The 20792-nt window shown below is 36.6% G+C and overlaps 1 protein-coding gene across 2 annotated transcripts; it reads right to left on the bottom strand.

The window, feature by feature from the left end:
• Window positions 1-2965: 2965 nt before the first annotated feature.
• On the bottom strand, window positions 2966-20383 carry LOC132162849 (uncharacterized). 2 transcript variants are annotated; one of them, XM_059573076.1, is made up of 8 exons: window positions 19417-20383; window positions 18577-18676; window positions 10257-10313; window positions 9420-9537; window positions 6275-6363; window positions 3847-3908; window positions 3632-3728; window positions 2966-3284 (listed from the first exon to the last, which is right to left on the bottom strand). In XM_059573076.1, the coding sequence occupies exons 1-7, from the start codon at window positions 19746-19748 to the stop codon at window positions 3632-3634; spliced, it is 855 nt and encodes a 284-aa protein (XP_059429059.1). In that variant the 5' UTR covers window positions 19749-20383; the 3' UTR covers window positions 2966-3284. The 2 variants fall into 2 exon arrangements, with proteins under 2 accessions (XP_059429059.1, XP_059429053.1); XM_059573070.1 differs by having other exon boundaries at window positions 2966-3281.
• Between the last annotated feature and the right edge of the window lie 409 nt (window positions 20384-20792).

Genomic DNA, 20792 nt, shown 5'->3' with positions numbered 1-20792 from the left:
TCCTAAAAAATGATTTCTTGTAAAACATTTTCTAGTGTTTGGCAAATACAGAAAGTCACAATATATATATGGGTAATTATATAATAAGTCCATGAGTCCTCCCTCCAAAATTTAAAAATTCTTAAGTTCTTTTTTTTTTTTTTTTTCCCCGAAAATTTACTCCCCCAGTCAATCGAAATGATAATAAAATTCCTAACGTCAAAATTTTTTAACAGCCACTAGTCCCAACCAAAACGCACCGTTTCACCTCATTAAAATATTAATTTTTTTTATTAATTTAATTTAAAAATTTAAATCTAAAAATTTAAAAATTTAAAAAAAATTGGGGGGAGCCACCTCATAGGTGGTTAGGGGTGGCCGCGAGCCACCCCTAGGGTGGAGGGGTGCCCTGCGGGCCACCCTAAACCACCCATGCGCAAGCCACCCCTCCAATGTTTTTTTTTTTTTTTTAGATTTAAATTTTAAAATTAAATTAATAAAAAATTAATATTTTAATGAGGTGAAACGGTGTGTTTTGGTTGGGACTAACTGTTGTTAAAAAATTTTGATGGTAGAAATTTTATTGTTATTTCGATTGACCTAGGGAATAAATTTTCGAAGAAAAAAAACTTGAAAATTTTTAAATTTTGGAGGGTTGACTCAAGGATTTATTGTGTATATATATATATATATATATTAAACTTTAAATTACAAAAATGTCTTGACCAAGTCTTGGCGGTGTCCAACTGAGTCCTGACAGTGTCTTGACTGAGTCCCGACAAGTCTTGACCGAGTTCTGGCGATGTCCTAACCAGGTCCTAGAGGTGTTCCCATTACTTAACCAGGTCCCAGTGGTGTCTTAGCGGAGTCGTGGTTGGGTCTTGGCGATGTCCTGGCGGGCTACCGATTGGGTCTTGGTAGGGTCCCAGCAGGTCCCATCTAGATCCCGATAGGGTCCTGCTAGTGTTCCGACCAAGTACTGCTAGTGTCCCGACCGGGTCCTACCAGTGTTTCGGTCAAGTCCTGTCAGGGTCTCGCAACGTCCTGGCTGACTTTCTCGATTTGAAAATACGATGCTCAAACTCAAAAAATAATTTACGGTTTTAAAAAATGGAAACAATTTTTCGGAAATTAAAGAGGTCTTTTCGATCAAACCAAAAATAGATTTCATTGACTATTATTTTCTGTAGCACCAAACACCCGAAAATACAGAAAACATTTTCTAAAAATCATTTTACACTGAAACAAACGGACCCTAGTTTATAGAAAAATGTCAAATTCTACATTAGTTTTGTTAGGAAAGTTATGTGAGAAAGACGAAGAATCAAAAAAAAAAAAAAAGAAGCTTTGAGGCATGTTGAATCTCTATCTTTACGATGATATTTTTCCCCACTCGACTAGAGTTCACTAGCAAATTGTCTCCGGGACACAACAAAGCTTATACATTCTACATGTATCAACTCTTGAGTGAAAATTTTCCAATAAGTGTAGGGAATATATCTCAAAGATACAACAGAAAAATTCTTGGTGATGTATTCTAAATGGGGATCATTTGATTCCTCTTGCTTCTCCTCAATCCACACATGTAGTCTAGGATTTTGATACATCTAAACCTCATCCTCAATTCTGATTATGAGACTAAGAGCATGGGCTCTTATGCCTACACAAGACCCCTTTACGTAGGCTTGTATGTCCAAGTGAAAGTGGGAGTATTAGGTTTCCTTGACAAAGTAGAACTTTAAAAACCTAACCTTATCTCCACTAAATACACAGCCATAGGGGTTTTCTTCTTGTATAATTAGGTCAAACCTCTTTAGGGAAAATAATCAGTTTGTGAATAGACCTAAAAGGAAAATAAAACTAGCTAGAATAGGTTTAGGACACTTGTCATCTCAATAATTGTCTTAAGTTACTATTAATTACAATTATTCCACTAAAAAAAATTGTAATTGCATTCTAGCATATATTTTGATTAATCAAAACTCTCAATGATATCATATAATTGCAAATGACCCCTCCATGAAATATCCATAGTCGAATTAAAATCATAAATAAATTGTCACTTTAACTCACTACCTCTTAATTCTTTAGTACCCAATTTAATCTCTTGATTATTCTTTTACTCTTAAAATCATATTTGATTTAGTACATTTAATTCATATTGAGAGTAGTTGTATAGAATAACAACTCACGCGATGCATATTGATTTTTGTTGGTAATGCCAATGATGTTGATGGACTTGCCAGTATTCTCATATGGATGGACAAACTTTAGATTGAAACAGGAAAAGAAAGACAAACTTTAACTGAACTCCTTCCAAAAGAGGGATGTTTACTCTTAGATCTTTCTATAATGTCCTTATAACTCAGGATAACAATCCCTTGTAAGTGTATTTGGCACAATAAGGTCTTTTAAAAGCGACGACTTTTTGCTTGGACACCTACCCTAAGGAAGATCCTCCACATGTCATAGTTGACTAGTGTTGTGTGTAAAAAGAATAGGAAGTCTATGGACCATCTTCTACTTTATTGTGAAATTGACAATACCTTATTGAATGCAATTTTCAGCCGTGTTTGGTTAGGTTAAGTTCTGCCTAAAATAGTAGATCTCTCTTCTTCCCCGTCTTTAGCGGTATCTTTGGAGAAAAATGATAGAAATTTTGAAGACAGCAAGAAAATAATACTAAAACTAAAGCATTTCTTCTTCAATACTTTTTTTTCCCCTTTTTTTTTCACCGGACAGCTGCTGTAGATATTAATGTGTTTAGTCCCCCCCACCCACCCACTAAACCCTCTTCTCTTTCTAGCTAAGAGTTTCTCTGTATACTTAGATGGTGCCTTCTGCGCTTTTCAATAATTGTTGTTTGCTTATACGAAAAAAATGTTCTTGTTATTTTGACTAGCCAAAACAAACCCTTTCTTAATGCCAATTAACAAGATAAACCATGGCAATCTACAACATAAAAGATACAAATGAAAATTAAGAATTGAAAATAATAAAGAGTGCATTTATCTCCAACTATACTCATATATCATTATCCTTATGCACAAAATAATTTATTTATTTATACAACAATAACAGTACAAGTTCTAACTGCAGAGGAAACACAATAGATGAGGGATCAGTAAATCCGAAGCCCAAAAATTGAAGAGGCCGTGTCTAGTTCTCAAATAAGCTAGGGCTCCTCAAGTGCATCTCACCCCAAATGTATATAACTTGGCTTCCCAGTTAATTAAAGAACTTGTACACACTGGTGAGCTCAGACATTTTAGACAGGCTGTCCATCAGGATCACTAATTTGTCTGCTAGAATTGTTAAAAAAAGGAAACAATAAATCGTTCAGTCCAAATTTTGTCTATTTCCAGTCACACAATACTGAGCAATAAATAAATAATATAACATTCCATGTCAAACTCCTAACAGGGAGGATAATAAGGATGGACATCATATTGAGGAAATTGTAAACTTGATCTAGTATACTGATAATCTCCACAGAGTTCAAATTAATTGAGGTCAGAGACTCAGGAAGAACAAGAGTTCATATGAAAAACCTTCAACAAAGAGAAACGTAGAGGCCCACCCACATAAATGGAAATCCTCTCTGAGACAACATATAAGAGTGCAAATTGATGTAACTCAAGTAACAGCTTACCTAAGTTGTGTTACGCAAAATATTGTTTGCAAGATCCTCGTTTATGCATTCAGGCAGTGGCGGCATTTGGCTCATTATGCCAGGCATATCTCTCATACTACAAAGATTGAAAAAGTATTCACAAAAAGCAATAGCTTAATCAAACCCTAATATATACCAGAACAGGAATTGACAGCATTTAAATTAAGACTAACATATAAAGAATATCCACATACTCATTTAGGATAGCAGAAATATTGTTTCTCGTCTTACAGAAGAGATTGATGTTATCCTGAAACTGTTTACAGAAGCAGAAAATTATTACCCCAGCTAAAAAAACACAATTATTCTTATCTAACTAATACCTAGAAGATAAGGCAATTTATATCATGTTGATATAAGTATAGGTGAGAAGATCCCCCCACACACACAGCAACAGGAAAAAACAATTGCAAACATCTTAAAAGGTAGAAAGGTAAGAGAGGAGAAAATGAGGCTGTTTTACTACGCAATGATTCTCACACATTCAGGGACCCAGAACTTATTTAGCAAAACTCAAAAAAGGGATCCATTGGAAGTTACAAGACAAATTAATAGGAAAAAGTTGACATACACAAACCCATCTGGGCCAAGAGAGCACCAAGAGCTCACTGTTTTGTGCCATAAAACCCACCATGCTTGCACTTACCAAAAAATACAAAAGAAAAAGAGAAACAAAATAAAAAACAAGCATGCTTGTTCTCAGATTAAAAAAACAAGCATGGTTAAATTACTCAAACTGTAAACCTAAATTTGCTTATCCATTATATCGCTAAAAAGAAATTGATTTCTCATTAGGTAAATTATGCTTATCATAAGCAGCTAGCTATATTGGTTGATTAGATATGGATAGTAGTAGAGAGATTAATGTCATTTTTAATCTCTAATGCATAGTAGTTTTAGGAAATTTTATTCATATTCTCATTCTATGACTAATTATTGATATTGCTTCTTCAGAAATTTATTGAAAATCTGATTCAATTTAATTGAGCACTTTAGGGAAAGTGGTTGTGGCGATATGTTGTGGAGCGAGAGGCATTATATATGGAGATTGGTGATTGAAACTAAACGAGTGAACAAGGGTTGATTGGTGTTCTGAGGAGGTGATGGAGACATTTGGAGTGGGAGTTTAGAAACATATTAGAAGGGGATGGGTCAAGTTTTCACAATTTATCCATTTTAAGGTGGGGATTCGATCATGAGTTAGTTTCTGGCATAATATTTGGTGCGAGGATTAACTGTTGAAAGTCTCTTACCCGGACTTGTTTAGCATTGCTTAGAGTAAAGATGTGTAGGTGGTGAATAATATGCATCTTCAAGATAGGAATCTCCATTGGAATGTTATTTTTACCCGACCAATTCAGGATTGGGAGATGGCAATGGTACTCTCTTTCTTCAAGAAGTTGTATTCTGTCCAGTTAAGACATGAACAAACGAATAGATTAGATTGGAGCCCTTCCAAAAGGGGTTGGTTTAAAGTGAAGCCGTTCTATACAGTGTTAACCTGAATGGTTCTTCTTTCCCATGGAGGAGTATCTAGAGAGTCAAGGCTCCTTCAAGGGTGGCATTTTTTGTGTGGACAACTTTAAGGAAAATTTGGTGCTTGACAATTTGAGAAAGAGGAATAGTGCGGTGGTTGAGTGGTGTTGCATTGTAAGAAAAGTGGGGAGTCCATTGACCACTTATTACTTCATTGTAAAGTCGAGAGAGAACTATGGAATTATATTCTTAAATTGTTTGGTGCAGAGTGGGTTATGCCAAAACAGTTAATTGATTTGTTGAACAGTTGGGACGCTTTGGTTGGGTGCGGTACAATAAAGGAAGTATGGAGGCTGGTTCCGATGCGTTTAATGTGGTGTCTTTGGACTGAGAGGAATGGTCAGCACTTTGAAGACGTAGAGACATTAGTGACATAGTTGTAGAAGACTATGGTGAACAAATTACACATTTGGATCTCAGCACATCTAGCTTATTTGGTTCTAAATTTGCAAATTTTTTGACTTAATGTTCTTTTTCTTCATCTTCTGGGTCTCTTGTATACTCTTTGCGCCCATCTGCGCTTTATTTATGATATGACATTACTTATAAAAAAAAAAATTATTAAGGCAAAGTATCGACTATAGCATCTCATTGTGGGAAAATATGAGTTCAGATCCAGATTGGACCACTGAGTTATAGGCATCAATACCAAGTGATATAAAAGATGACTGAAACCAACAAATCAATAAGTCAGATGTAATAAGCTAACACAAGATGACCACTTAGGTTAATGCTATGGAATGGCAGGTTCATAAAAATAGCATAATTATCTGTCTGTCATTCTTCGCATTGACAATGTTACATGTTTACTGTGCTTAAACTCTACATATTGGTGCATTGGCGGCCACTTTGAACCTATCGGCTGCATAATGGTAGGTAGCACTCTTGCACGCATGAATGAACCTCTATGTTTTCTTAGATAACTAAGTTGACTTGTTTCATATGTTGTATCAACTATGCCTAACAGTAAGACAGACTGCATCCCCCTTTTCTTTCCCTATAGCTACTATTTATTGTTTGCATCAACATCCTTTGCAAATTTACTGTAAAAGAATCACCAAGAAAAATAGGGTATTAGGAATTCACCTTGTATGTGGACAGATTATCTGAAATTTGGTTAAAAGCTTGAGCATTCTGTTCCAAGAGATGCTTTGCTGCACCACCTATTCCTGAGACTGCCAAAGAAAACAATAATCTCAGTAAACTAGATGACTTGCAACCATTGACACCTACATAAAATAAAAAATTGTAAAGACAGTACATCTGTGCAGCTTTAACGATTAACTTGAGATAACATATATTAGTTGAGAGGTGGCAAAAAGGAAAGATAGATGAAACATAAGCACTACTTGGTATTCAATTGAGAGGCACCCAACTAGGGAGAACAAAAATCTAGAAACTCTAAGAAATTAGAAAAACAACTATTGTGAGCAACTATCCAAACATAGAGAGATTTGAACATAATTGCTGTGAACTTTATCACCGAACTCTCACAATCTTCAAAAATTTCGCGCATTGCATTCCCGTCAAATACACAACATTAAGCACAAGGGAACTATCACAACCTAGGAAAGCACTAGCAACATTTACGCCATCACTCAAAAAGGACTGGTCAAGTTGCAATTGAAACTCTCTAAAATCACTTGTAGAGCCAGCTCACCTTGTAAGGAACCCTTATAATGTGGACTTAGCACCCATGAGCACCTTTATAATTCACCCACTCAATGGAGCATATCATCTTCCCAATGTTGAACTAACTTCTTGGGGTGTCATAGGAACCATCATCCAGGCTTCTATATTATAGTGGCTTCCAAACTAACCTCTCCAATTAGCCAACAGCTCCACCAACTGTTGGGGGGCATAACCCACTCTATCGCAAAAAGATGAAAGACCAACACCACAAGTCTCAAGTCACCTCGTAATGGAGCAAAAAGTGACCAATGGATTCCCTTGCTTTTCTTGCATATAAAACACAAGTCCATCACAAAGACATGTCACTTCCTTAAATTATCCAAAGTCAATATATTTCCCAACACACTAGTCCAAACAAAGAACTTCACTCTCGTGGGTGCCTTACTTCTCCAAATACTATTCCAACGAAAAGAAGAGCTAACAAGGGGCTAAGTGCATTATAAAAATATCTGACCTCATACCTCTGCCTTTTGGAAGGGATCCAACACATTCTATCCTCGCCACCTCTGCTCAACCTAAGAGATTACAAAAGATTAAAGAGCGAAGTGACCAACTCCACCTATCAGTCATTCACCATTTTGATAAGGGAGACATTCAACTATAACGAGTTGTTAGAAAATTGTACAAGATCTGTCATCAAGGCCTCCTCCTTATGGCTAGCAATAGAAATCAACACCAAGAAAGCATAATTTTTCAAAACTCTTATAATTTAGGAGTAACTTCACTTTAGACCCCTGAATTACCACGCGATTTGAGAAGCCCTCCCAAACTTCAAAACCTCTCAATTTAGACCCCTGAACTTTCAATTGCAATCAATTTGAACCCCTCCATTAGATTTTAAACGTTAAAAGTGAGACAATAACGTTTATATCCCTGACTTTTTTATAAAATTTCAAATTTATCCTTAATTTCAAATATATATATATATATATATATATAAAGTTAAAAAAAAAAATCAAGAATATTTTGGTCTTTTTGGGGGTAAATCAAGAAAGTTAACGGCTAAATATGACTGAGGGGTTCAAATTAACTACAATCGAAAGTTCAGAGGTTCAAATTGAGAGGTTTTGAAGTTTGGGAGGGCTTTTCAAATCGAGTGGTAATTCAAGGGTCTAAAGTGAAGTTACCCCTATAATTTATATTTAGGGAAAAACAATGTAAAGGCTCCTTGAGCTTAACCTTTTACCAAGTCACTTCTAATAGTGTAAAACTTCTCAAATCACTCCTAAAGGTATACTATGTTATCAATTTTGTTCCTTTTCTGTGCCTGCCATTAGGGTTTTAATAGAAATTGACTTATGGCAAAAAAACAAAAAGTCAAGAAAAAAAAAATTAAGGGAAAAAAAGGAGGGGGGCAGAAGTGAGTGGGAGGCCACCCCACTATTACTTCTTTGTTGGGGTGGGGTAACCCACCTACACCCTCCACCCAATAAGGCTGTGGGTACCCTCAACTAGTGAGGGTGTGGCCCTTCGCCCAACCACACCCTCATTGGGTAGAGAGCAACGGCCCCCACCATGCCCATATTGGCAAAGGGCCATGCCCTCACTGGTGAAGGGCATGGGCGGGTCATCCCACCACCTCCTTCGCAAGTGGGGTTGCCCCACCCACCACAGTAGAGGGGTGATAGTTGGGGGGTGGCACTTCCAATAGTATCAAGAGAACAATTTTGAGACAGCACCACTGTGTCCCCACCATGGGCCATGTAATGACTTATTATTTCAGTTCTCTTTACTAAAATACCATAGCTAAAAAAAGAAGGAAATTTAAACACAAGTAGGAATTCATAAACTAAATCTACAGCAATCACTTAGGATTGTCTAATATCACACTGCTAATTCAGCAGTGTAGAATGTTTAGCTGCAATAGTAAAAGAATATTGATAGCAAAAACAAAGGAAGAAGTGAACTAACAGGAATATGCAACTAAATAGTTTTAAATGTTAAAAAAGAATAACAACGATATTGATGCATGAGCATCTAAGCCCAAAGCAAAGAAGGCCACTAATCTATTTTATCCAGTCCATTAGCTATTCCTAGACCAGTCTTTTATTATTTATTATGTTTTTAGTATTTTAAAAAGGTCATGTGACTAGCATGCAACTTTTAATGAAGTTGGATCGTTAAGATTTATTTGTTCTATGAAAGATGAAGGGCTAAGATTCTAGGGTTACTCAGGTCATTATAAATAGCCTCCCTTTTTTTAGTGTCTTAGGAGAAAAAAACAGAAAAAAAAAAAGAGAAGAAGCTTTTTTTGAGTTATTGTAGGCATCCTTTTCTTCTCTAATATATGACATTTCAGATCTGAGTTCCTGGACTCTTTGGAGCCTAGAAAATTGATGTTTTACTGTTCCAACTTCAATCTTATCTTCTTCTCTTTGCTATAATTTTGATTATTCTTGGAATTTCTTCTTACACCCTTTTGTAAGCATCAATTTGCTTGAAATATGACATCTTTGGCTAGTTCACATCAGATCTACACTAAATCTAAGTTCTCCTTGTCGCATCAGATATTTTCGTAGATCATATGAAAAACACTAACCTTCATAAGGCATGCGCCCATTCTGATCCATATGATCCATTATATGGGGATATGCAGCAACGTTCAGTGGCAAAGAAGAATGTATATTGGTCTTTGAAGATGACTCCATCAGCTTATCCTGAAGAAGGATGATCTTTAGAATACTGGTTCTTCAATCAACATTAGATCCTAAAGACATTAATTGATTCAATAAATTAAAACAGGATGCATCTATGGTTTTATAACTAAGCAAATGAATAGTAACAAATTAAGTTCACTATATGAACTTTTATCACTAGTCCAGTGTTGATACATATTATTACATTACATCAAACTAGCTACCAATATATGCTTCTTGCGACTGTAAGCAATGTCTCCATGTGGAAACTGATGCTGCAAGTTTCATTAGATGAAACTGCAAGCATGTTGACAGTGTAAAGAGTTGGTGACAGGAAAAAGAAAAATCTGTGGGGTTAAGACAAAACACGCACGCATGTATGCTCTCTCACTCACACACACAGATATATTAATTAGTAATAAAATATATTTAAATATCATATTTAATGTAAGACAGAAGTATTAGAAATTTAGAAATGGCAGAGTGAGATACACATGGCCAGTTAATTGTTCGGCAGATAATAACTGATCTTAGGATAAGTAAATGTGCAATCTTGGAAGTGGCATATATTTCAAATGGAGGAATTAATTTTATTTTGTGCTGAAGATCTTGAGTGAAAATAACTTAAGGTCACCTGTCAATTTTTTTCTTTTTTCCTAAGCAACTTAAAGTTACCTTCATAACATAAGAGATTAAAAATTAATAAATATCAGAGACTTTCATAAATTTCACTAACATACCTTTCGGTTATTCACCTTTTTCCCCATGTTATGTTCTTCAGGTTTTCTTCGCTTTCTCTGCAAAAAGTTCCATATGTACTTTTGAGACAGATCAACAGATGTAAAGTTATTTTATGCACAAGTAGAACAAACACATAACATTCATAAATATTTTGCACTCACAAAAATATTGATAAATACAAAAAAAATTAATCCATGGCTCTATGCTGACATTTGCACAAGAGCAGGCACTGACACTTCCTTTCAGACTGGCTAAGGACACATCCCCAAACATGATTATGCCTTTTGACATTATAAGCTACCCTTGTGGATTGTTCAACAAGAAAATCCATCAAATAGCAAAAAGGTTACTCTTCTCTTGTTCTACTGAAACAAAAAAACATCCCTCCTAACATATGCCAAGACTCAACTTTCACTTTTTCTTTTTTTTGTTTTCTTTTTTTTTTTAATAGGTCAAAGATATTTGGGTAAAATCCAAATATCCCTCTCAAACTACCACCCAATTGACAATGTCTCCCTAAACTTTCAATTGTGATGATGTCCCCCCCAAACTACCAAAACATTGTCAATGTTCTCCCAAGGCTAACAAAAATATAAAATACCCCTATATATTCAAAAAAATAAAAAATAAAAAATTTTAATTTTTAATTTTTTTTTTTAAAAAAAAAGATTTTTTCTTTAAATTCTGTTTTAAAAAATGAAAATTTTATATTTATTAAACAAAAATTTTAGTTTTTTTAAAAACGGAAAATTTTCTTTAAAAAAAAATTTAAAACAGAAATTTTGACAAAAAATAAAAAACGAAAATTTTCAATTTTTATAAAAAAAAAAAAATAAACAAACAAACAAACAAAAAAAAAATAAACAAAATTTTTTAATTTTTTGCTTATAAAAAGGTTTTTTTTTTCGATTATATATATAATCCAAGGGCAGTTTAGTATCTAATGCCCTTGGATATAGTTTTAGGTTTTTTTATAGAAGTTTTAGTATTTTTTGTTTTTATTTTACCAAGGGTAGTTTCGTCATTGGGGGGAACATTGACAATATTTGATAGTTTGGGAGAGGATATTGTCACAATTGAAAGTTTGGGGTGACATTGTCAATTGGGTAATAGTTTGAGGAGGGTATGGACTTTCCCCAAGATATTTATAAGAGAAAAAAATAAAGAAAAACGTCATTACAAAGGAGTTGTTCACAGCAAGCTCCCATAGATGTTGCACTCTAAAAAGTTTTAAAAAGGAAAAAGTTATAAAGATTGAAAGTGAGGTGTTCACAAAACAACTCCTACAACTTTGGCTCAGTGGAAAAGTGATCCCTCAATGGTTTTAGCTTGGATCTCCATGGGAGCCTTGCCTCTCTCTTCACATGGTCAGGTAGTAGATTTGCGAATCATTTTAAGAGTGGTTCGATGGAGCAAAGGTGGGTGTTGAACCAGGGAGTTGGCTTTCCCAGACGGCATTAGATAAAGCTCTGTACAGCTTCTTAAGAATGGGGTCATGATCCAACAAGCAACGGATTGAGCTGCCTATGCACGAAAGCCGTTGCGGTAACATAACAAACAAGCAACAAAATGAGCTGCTAATGTTCAAAAGCCTTCAGAAAATTAACTAAGCAAAATAGTTTGCTCCTTCCATACCTTCTGCCCAACTTCCACTAATTCAAGGTTTTTTTTTAATGCCCTTATGCTTGTTCATCTTTCGTACCCCGCACCCCACTTTTTCTCATTCTCTCTGCCTTTGTGTGTACTTTCTTTCACTTTTCTAATAACTTTGATCTTCTTGAGCCTTACCTTTTTTTAACCAAATTCTCATTTGGGTAATTGCTTAAATACTGTTTTGTCAACTCTTTTGAGCAACTGGGGGCTGTTGAGGCCAAGGAGGTCAAATCTGATGATGAAAGGGGTTGTCTTACTTATCGGGAGTTAATCAATGAGTTGGTTCCAGTTTCCAATTCAGGCTCTTGCCAAGTACTAGAACTACAAGTGCCTTTCTCCCTAATGGTTGAGTGGCTTCTACTCCTTGGGAATTTTGTAAGAAGGGCAAAAGTGCCAAGCAAATTGCCAAGAAATAATTTCTTTGCATGAGTAAGAATCTGATGTTTAATCACGGGTCACCCTCATTTCGTATCTATAAGTTGTTTTGAATTTTTAGGCATTACGTGTCCTCAATGCTGGCCTGGTTAGCAACAAAGTCATTTCTTTATGGTTAGGGAGGAGGTCAGGACGATGTCCCACTCTGGCAGTTTCTTTCTTTTGGACAGTTTGGGTTGATAGAATGAAGAAGAAGAGGAAGTGGAAGATGAGAAAGCATGAAAGAAATAAGATTAAAACAAAAATTCATTGAATTAACACAGGTTTGATCGAAGGTGGATAAGACCTATCTTACCATTTTGCTTAGTTCTGGGAGTTTAATATCTAAATCAAAACCACGAGGGATCACTTTGCCGCTGACCCAATATTGGGGAGGTCTTGCGTTTTGCTAAAAAAAAAAACTTTAAAAAGTTCTGATTAAGCATAACCTCTAAAATTATGATTAGTTTGCTCTTGCCACAATGTCCATATAAGACAACTGGGACAACACTTCAAATCTCACAACCATCAAACCTCTCTTTTTGACATGTAAGCATCTCCATAACTGCCCTGGGAATCACCCAATTTACCCCTAGAGACTACTAAAGGTAGGAAAAGTACCAAACCTCAGATCTCCCAATTCTAGTTAGCCTACATCATACTGCTACTTTATGGGGGAGCAAGAGGTACTATTATACTCAAACCAATAATTCAACTGAATTTGACTCCCAATATTCAAATGACCATGTGAATCTTTTTTATGAATAATTTATTAGAAGAAGAGGCAAAGCCCTCATACAAAAAAATTATACAAGAGATGCAACCACCCTAATGGTGTCAAAAACCTAAAAAGTTAACAAGATCTACAAGATTTGAGAAAAAATTAGGAACATATGCTACAACCCAATCTAAAAGGGATCTCAAAAAGGAGGATTTTAAACATAGCACATTAGACATGGAATCCTCAAATAGGTGCCAATTTCTTACGCTCCAAATGCTCCACGTTAAAATGCATGCATAACTTTTCAGATGGCCTCTTTGGAGTGTCCCCGCCCTTGAGTCTTCCAACAATGAAGCAGCTCTAAGATAGTGCTAGGCATGACCCATGAAACTTCGAATAAGATGGGAACCAAGTGACAGATCTCGCTAGTAAGCTCACAATGGATGAGAGAAAGTGATTGACAATCTGCTCGTTTCTTTTTGCAAAGACACACCAATTAACATGAGAAAGACCATATCTTCTAAGGTTATCGGTCGTGAGGATTTTACCTATGTTGTCATCCAAGTGAAGAAAGAAATGCAAGACGGAACCTTCACCTTCCAAATGCTCTTCCATGGAAAAACACGAGACTCTCCATACTATAGTAAGTTATAGTAACTCTTCACTTCAAAGCCATGATTGCATGTTGGGGTCAACAACATTTTTTTAGTCTCTCCTGTATGGGTTTTTGAGCAGTACAATAGGTCGAGGAATATGAAAAAGGAATCCAATTCCAAATCCTAGACTGCCCAGAAGAAACTTGAATTCCAATTGATATGTGCCAAAAGGGTCCAAGTAATTTGACATTAAGGCCTCTTTGTCATGAGCTATAGAATAGAGTTTCAGGAATGAGGACTTGAGTTGTTTCATCGCACCAAACATCATGCCAAAAGCAAATGCGACACCCGTCCCCAACTCTGTAAGAGACCAAGGTCAAGAAACTCTTACCAGCCAATCCTAATACTCTTGAAAAGGCCCAACACATATGGCACTCGAGTGTCCTCTAAACACCAGCCCCTTTTTTGAACCCCATCCTCTCAACAATCACATGTCTCCATGGGGAATTCTCTTCTTGTGCAAATCTCAAAAGCCATTTACTTGGTAGAGCTTTATTAAATAGCATGAGGTTTCTCACACTCAAACCTTCTCTAGGAATTGGGGAGCAAACAGTCTTACTGTTCACTAGATGAAGCTTGGGCTCGATACCAAAACCATCCCAAAGAAAGTCCCTTTGAAGACACTCCAATCTTCTAGTTATATTGGCTGGTAAACGAAAAAAAATGATAAGTACATAGGTAAACTGGATAACGTGCTCTTGACAAAGGTTAGATGACCACCTCAAGACAAATAAATCTTCTTCCAACTAGCCAATCTTCTTTCCATTTTTCAACTACCCCGTCCCAAATAGCTTTTGAATTGAAAGAAGCACCCAGAGGAAGTTCCAAATATTTTAAAGGCGGAGAAGATATACTACAATTCAGAATGTCTTCCAAAGGGGCTGCGATTTGGAGGTCAACCAGGAATCCAGACAAATAACCCCCCAATCGTAGCTCTAGATAGCATCCTACTTAGAGCCTCCATGACAATCACAAATAGAAGTGAAGGTAGGTCCCCTTGGCAGAGGCCCTTGGAACTAGCAAAGAAATCATGTGGGGCTACCATTAATCAATATAGAGAATCCAGCCATGGAGATATAGGCAGACATCCATTCCCTCCATTTTGAGCCACAGCCAAGGCGCACCCAAGATGGTAGGCGAGAAACTCCCAGCGGACATAGTTGTAGGCTTTTCCCAAGTCCAGCTTGCACAAAACACCATGATTTCCTGGTTTTAGTTTGCTATTCAAACACTCATTGGCTATAAGAACTAAGTTTAGAGTTTAGAGTGTCTTCCCCAATAAAAGCATTTTGACTATTCGATATGGGTGAGCCCAACATCTATTTCATTCTAATAGCAAGGACCTTAGCCAATTATAGACACTCTCCCTTCAGGTTGATATGTCTGAAATTCCTTACTTCCATCTGCCCAATCTTTTCAGGGATAAAGGCAATGAAAGTAGCATTTCGAACAAAACCATGCTCATTAAAGTTATGGAAGACACGCATAAGGTCATCCTTCACTATCACCTAACAAGATTGGAAGAAGGCAATAGTCAAGCCATCCGGACCCGGTCCTTTATCATCATCCATACTAAGCAACGCCTGACGAACTTCCTCCTCTTGAAATGGTCTCTCCAACCAATCCATTTTTGAGTCTAACAAGGAAACTCCAATACATCTAATTTAAGGCGCTAATGAGTTGTTTCCGTAAAGAGACTCTTGTAATTTTGAATGATTGTATCATTGATCACCTCTTGATCGGAGGTAACAATACCATCAATGCTAAGACTGGAGATAAAGTTATTCCTTCTGTGAGAGTTGGCAAGACGATGGAAAAGTCCCGTATTATGATCACCTTCTTTTAACCAAGTCGCCTAGATTTCTGCCTCCAACTAACATCTAGCATAAGAACTACGTTCTCCAAATCTGCTTTCACCAGAGCCCTTCTTACTCTCTCCTCTTCTACAAGAAGCCTTTCCCCTTCTAAAAAAATTAAGGTACTAGATCCCTGCTCCATTAAGGACTTTTTTCTCTACTCTACATTTCCAAATAAGTCCTTGTTCTAGCGTTTTAAATCAACCTTCAGCCATTTAAGCTAATTAGCAAAGACATAACAAGGAGTACATAGGAAGTATATAAGAGGAAGCATCCAACTAGAAGGAGCAAAAAGAAAAAGGAAATAGTTTTTTTTTTTTTTTTTGATAGGTAATAAAAAGTTTTATTAAAAGCGTATAGGCGTCCCAAAGTACACTGGGAGTATACAACGGAATCACCTAACAAGAAGAAGAAAAGCGAAAAAGAAAATCATCATAAGTAATCGACACCGGAAAGACATGCGCCACAGTCCATAGATACAAAGTATGAAAACAAGAGGCTAGGATGTCTTCCAAAGTCCCTCTAAATCCTCAAAACACCTTCTATTCCTTTCTCTCCATAAACACCAGAAAAAGTAAGTGGGCACCATCTTCCAAACCGTGGCACTCCCCCTCCTCCCCGAGGACCATCAATAGGCGAGAAGGTCCGAAATACGCCTCGGCATCACCCAAGACAACCCAAACTGACCAAAAAAAGTACACCATAGGGCATAGGCAACCTCGCAATGAAGGAGAAGATGATCCACCGTCTCCTCACTCCTTTTGCACATATAACACCTGTTCGTTACAATCACCTGACGTTTCCTGAGGTTGTCTAGAGTCAGAATTTTGTCCAAAGCCGCCGACCATACAAAGAAGCTCGCCCTCGGTGGCGCTTGTGTTCAAAGATAACCTAATTGTTAAAGGAGAAACATAAGTAGTTGTCCAAAGATACAAAGTTTTGAAGAAAAAGGACTTAATCTTTTCCAAAGTCCTCTCATGGTCTCAAAACATTTGTCAATCATTTCTTACCATAAAACTAATTGATACTTAATTCTCAATCGAAGAATGCCAATTGCAGATGCGAATTTTAATGACTGTGAATCTAATACTCTAGTTTTTTTTCTTTTTTTTCTTTTTTTTTAATGACGAGGAGACTCTTCAAGGCAGGGCCACTTCATGTACCCACACCCCTGTCGGGTAAGCTTTGGACCTGTGTAAAGTGCCCCCTCCATACATCAATGAACCAAAATCATACCAAACTTATTGTCCTTCTACCCCCTACCACAAAGTTAACAATCCTTAAAAATGTCTCCCAAACCCTTAAGCTTTTTCAAACTCAAACAAATATGACCCTCTCAGCATTGGACACATCAACTGATCCTGGCCTTAACCTTTTTAACACAAATAACATGTCTCCAAAAGTTACTCAACTTGTCTCCAGATAGCCACAATCACCTCCCTAGAAGAACTTGATTAGAGATGCTCAATTTTCAAATTCCTCGTCCTCCTTTAAGAATAGGAAAGCACACCACCTTCCAATTTAATAGAGAATATTTGAATTCCTCACCAACCCTTTCCCACAAAAAATCCCCTTGCAGCTTTGCCAACTGATTAGCCATAGAATTAGGAACGGGAAGCAAGAAAGAAAGCAGATAAGTGGTAAAATACTCTAAATACTTTTCTTTTTCTTTTTTAATAAGGAACTTTATTGGAATTAGGAGAAACCTGCTGCACATGAGAAGTTCCTCTAAAACAGAAAATCGAAATTTTAGAAAAGTTCAGTTTATTAGAGTAATCCTCCCACCTTCATAAAAACACAGCTTTTCCAGCCTGTCAATTATCACTCCGTCTTTTCTCCACACCAATTGAGCCTTAAAGAAGAACCCCAGTGGCAATCCCAGGTACTAGATGTGAAATGAACCTACCTTACCCACTAGGCCATTAGTAATATCTTAACCCCACCATGATTTGGGGAGTAGTTCAAGCTAATCATCAAAAGGGGAAAAATAAATTATTTGGCTCTTTCAAGGAACAAAATCCACTTGGTGAAAAGTCCTTAACAAACAAGAGCATATTAAACACTGGACACTATACTCTTCATAATTATTTGGCTTGAAGTGTCGACAAATAATAGTAAAGGACGCGACCTAAAGTTCAAACCTCAAACATCGTATATGGATCTGAAGCATAAAGATGGTTACTTGGGAATGAAGTGATCCTTGTAAGTCGATGCCACAAAAGATGAGAAAGGGATAGAGCGAATGTAGCTCTCTTAGAAGAAATATTAGTTGAATGGACTCTAGAGAATCAACCACATGATTGAGGATGATGACAGATTTAGCACTTTACGCCTCATCCACATAGGCACAAGGGAGTAAAATGTTCTTAACATATAAGAACCAAACAAAAACATTTTATTTTGGCAAGTACGCATTGCAGAAAGGCACAAGATTTTTAATAGAAATGTCAGTATTACCTATATGCAAGAAAAAAAAAAAAAAAATCAATGTCAAATGCTACCTATTCAAAATGCCATTCTAACATTACAATTTTTTTTTTTTTTTTTTTTGATAACGAGGACCCCCTCCAAGGCAGGGCCATTTTGTGTACCCACCTGGTTAGGTAAACCTCGGACCCGTATAAAACACCCCCTCTACACAGATCGGGTAATACTTTGGCTTCTCCGGCTCCAAAGAATTGTTTGCACGTTGCAGATTCTTACATTATAAATATAAAAACAAAAGAAAAGTAAGGGAGGGGAGAGGAAACACCCATCAATTTGGGTTCCCTAGAAGGTCAAAAGCAAGAGAAATTAGTTTGATTATAAGCATTTGCATTTCAATTCTCTGCTCTACTCATATATATTATATGGTCTAGTTACTCATAAGAATAATTGCTTGACCAGCATAAAGGAAACAAAGAAATAACACCATTTTCTCACCACACAAATGCTAGAAAAGAGTCTATCATGTGATTCAAAAGTTCAGAAATGATGAACAAAGCTCAAAAGACATCATTAGATGTAGTGAAGAGCTTACCGTCATCCACCTACATCTCAAAGCAACATCACGAACAGTTTTATCACGCAATGTGGCTGCAATCTTGATATACCTCATGATACTTGGTTCATCAGAAAACCTAGGGAGTTACAAACAATACCAACAAATGAATATTAAAACACCCAAAAAAGAAGAAAATTAAAACTGAAATACAGAAGTAAAAGAAGTAAAAGACGTCCAAAAGATAACAAAATTTAAGCAGTTAGTGTAACAAGCATTCAACAGGTTTAGAGAAACAGTGGTTACTATAGCAAGCCTTACAATATAGAGATTACATGCCAAAAGAGTGAAGAGAAGCTAAAAAAACACTCATAACATTAACAAAGAGTGAGACTTTAAGACATTTTAAGCAATAGTTGAAGCTATGAAAAATTTGATGTGTTGAATTGCAAGAAGTTTATGGCACAAATAAAAGAAAAAATGAAAATGAGCTTGCTAATTGAGCCACAAGAGCAAATCAATTGACTTTCCATCAACAGTAAAAACTCATAATGTTTGAAGCTTTGCCAAATATTTAGTGCATCATATGTGTGCGTGCGTCTGAAGTTCATATATTTGTTTGGCATTTTTAAACTTGTACCACAGGCATCAAAGACTATTAACTTCAAGTCTCCAACAAGTCCATGAGATCATGCCCCCTAAAAATATTCAGGGGAGCAACTGGCCAAATAGTCAACAGATAATAATTTAGCAAGAAATAGAGGAACAGAGCAGCATAAATTAAATACCATGTAATGAACAAGAGACAAGTAATAATACATGATTATTTTAAAACAACGCATCATGTACATGACAACAAATTCCTGAAGAAAGACATACTTATCGAGGCCATCCTCTAATTTGTACTGTTCCTCGACCGACCACTCCACGGCCAACCCGGTGTCGTGCTTGAGGCCGGGCACCGAATCAAGAACAAGAGAAGAACCTGATGGGTTCACAGCCTGACTTATCACAGGATTGTTGTTAATGATGTTGGAAGAACTCCCAGAAAACACCATGTCTCCAGTGCTGTTCATCCCAAAGTAATTGCTCATCGGAATCATCTCGGACGTGCTGTTTATCGCCCCGGACTGAAACGATATCGCGTGCCGATTCATAGCAGAACCGAAACTTTCGTCGCGGTGAAACCCTGTGTTCGACTCGGCTGCCATTTCGTTATTAGTTCCCCCAAAATCTCTACCACACCATAACCTTCCAAAATTTGCAGCTCATAGCGCCAGCCAAAAAAGTTGAAATTCTGGTACCAAGATTCCAAAACCCACGAAAAAATTCAATGCTTTCTGGGCTCAAAGCCAAAACCTTAGTTCATAAAAAGCCATGAATCATCCATGCGTTCCACACGAATTAGAGCGAAATACTACACCAAACAAGAGCCAGAGTTGACAAGAGATCTTCCGAATTCATCACCTGAAGAAAACCATCTCGAATCCACAGAATCGCACTCCACCGGCCCAGAAACGCTCAAAAAAGCAACGCTAAAATCCTCAAATTTCACCCTCCAGAAGATTGAAAACATAATCCAAAAACCTAAAATAGGAAATGTTGGCTCAGGAAGAATCAATCAGTCAATTACTTTTTCATCATCATCTTCGTCTTGAGCAAGTTGTCAGGCTGACGAAAGACGCTCTAAAATCCAAATGGTCTGGAGCGCAGAATGGGGAACCGACGAGCTGTGTGGAGAGAGAGAGAGAGAACCAAAGGGAGAAAAAGGCAGGGCGTTACCTTTTGGGTGCAACTTTCCGACGGAGCCCTAATTGGCTCTTCAGCCTTTTTCTCTCACTACTAGTATTAGTTTTCTACTATTTCTATTTCTCTTCTGCTTTTTTTTTTTTTTTTTTTTTATTTTCTCTGTCCAGTTGAGAGAGACAAGGAGATAAAGCTTAGAGCTCCACCAATGGGAAGCCTTTGAGGGGCTTTTATTTTTGTTTTTCAAAAATAATTTAATAATAAATAAAATAATTGATGGTTGCAGATCTTGGAATTCAGCAACAGTGCGAATCCCAATAAGCATTTGATGCCAATTATTGTGGACTCTCCACCTTCCCTTTTTGCTTACTTTGTTTTCCTTTTTTTTTTTTTTTTTTTTTTTTTTTTTGGACCCTAGTGTGGTTTACCAATTTCTTTTAGGTAAAACCTTTTCCCCAATTATTCATATTTTTTTATCTCCATAAAATGTCATTCCTTTTTATTTATAT

The sequence above is a fragment of the Corylus avellana genome, chromosome ca1 (assembly GCF_901000735.1).
Source record: "Corylus avellana chromosome ca1, CavTom2PMs-1.0".
Lineage (NCBI taxonomy): Eukaryota > Viridiplantae > Streptophyta > Magnoliopsida > Fagales > Betulaceae > Corylus > Corylus avellana.
Note: the sequence above shows the minus strand (reverse complement) of the source record. Positions and strands in the feature narration are given on the sequence as shown.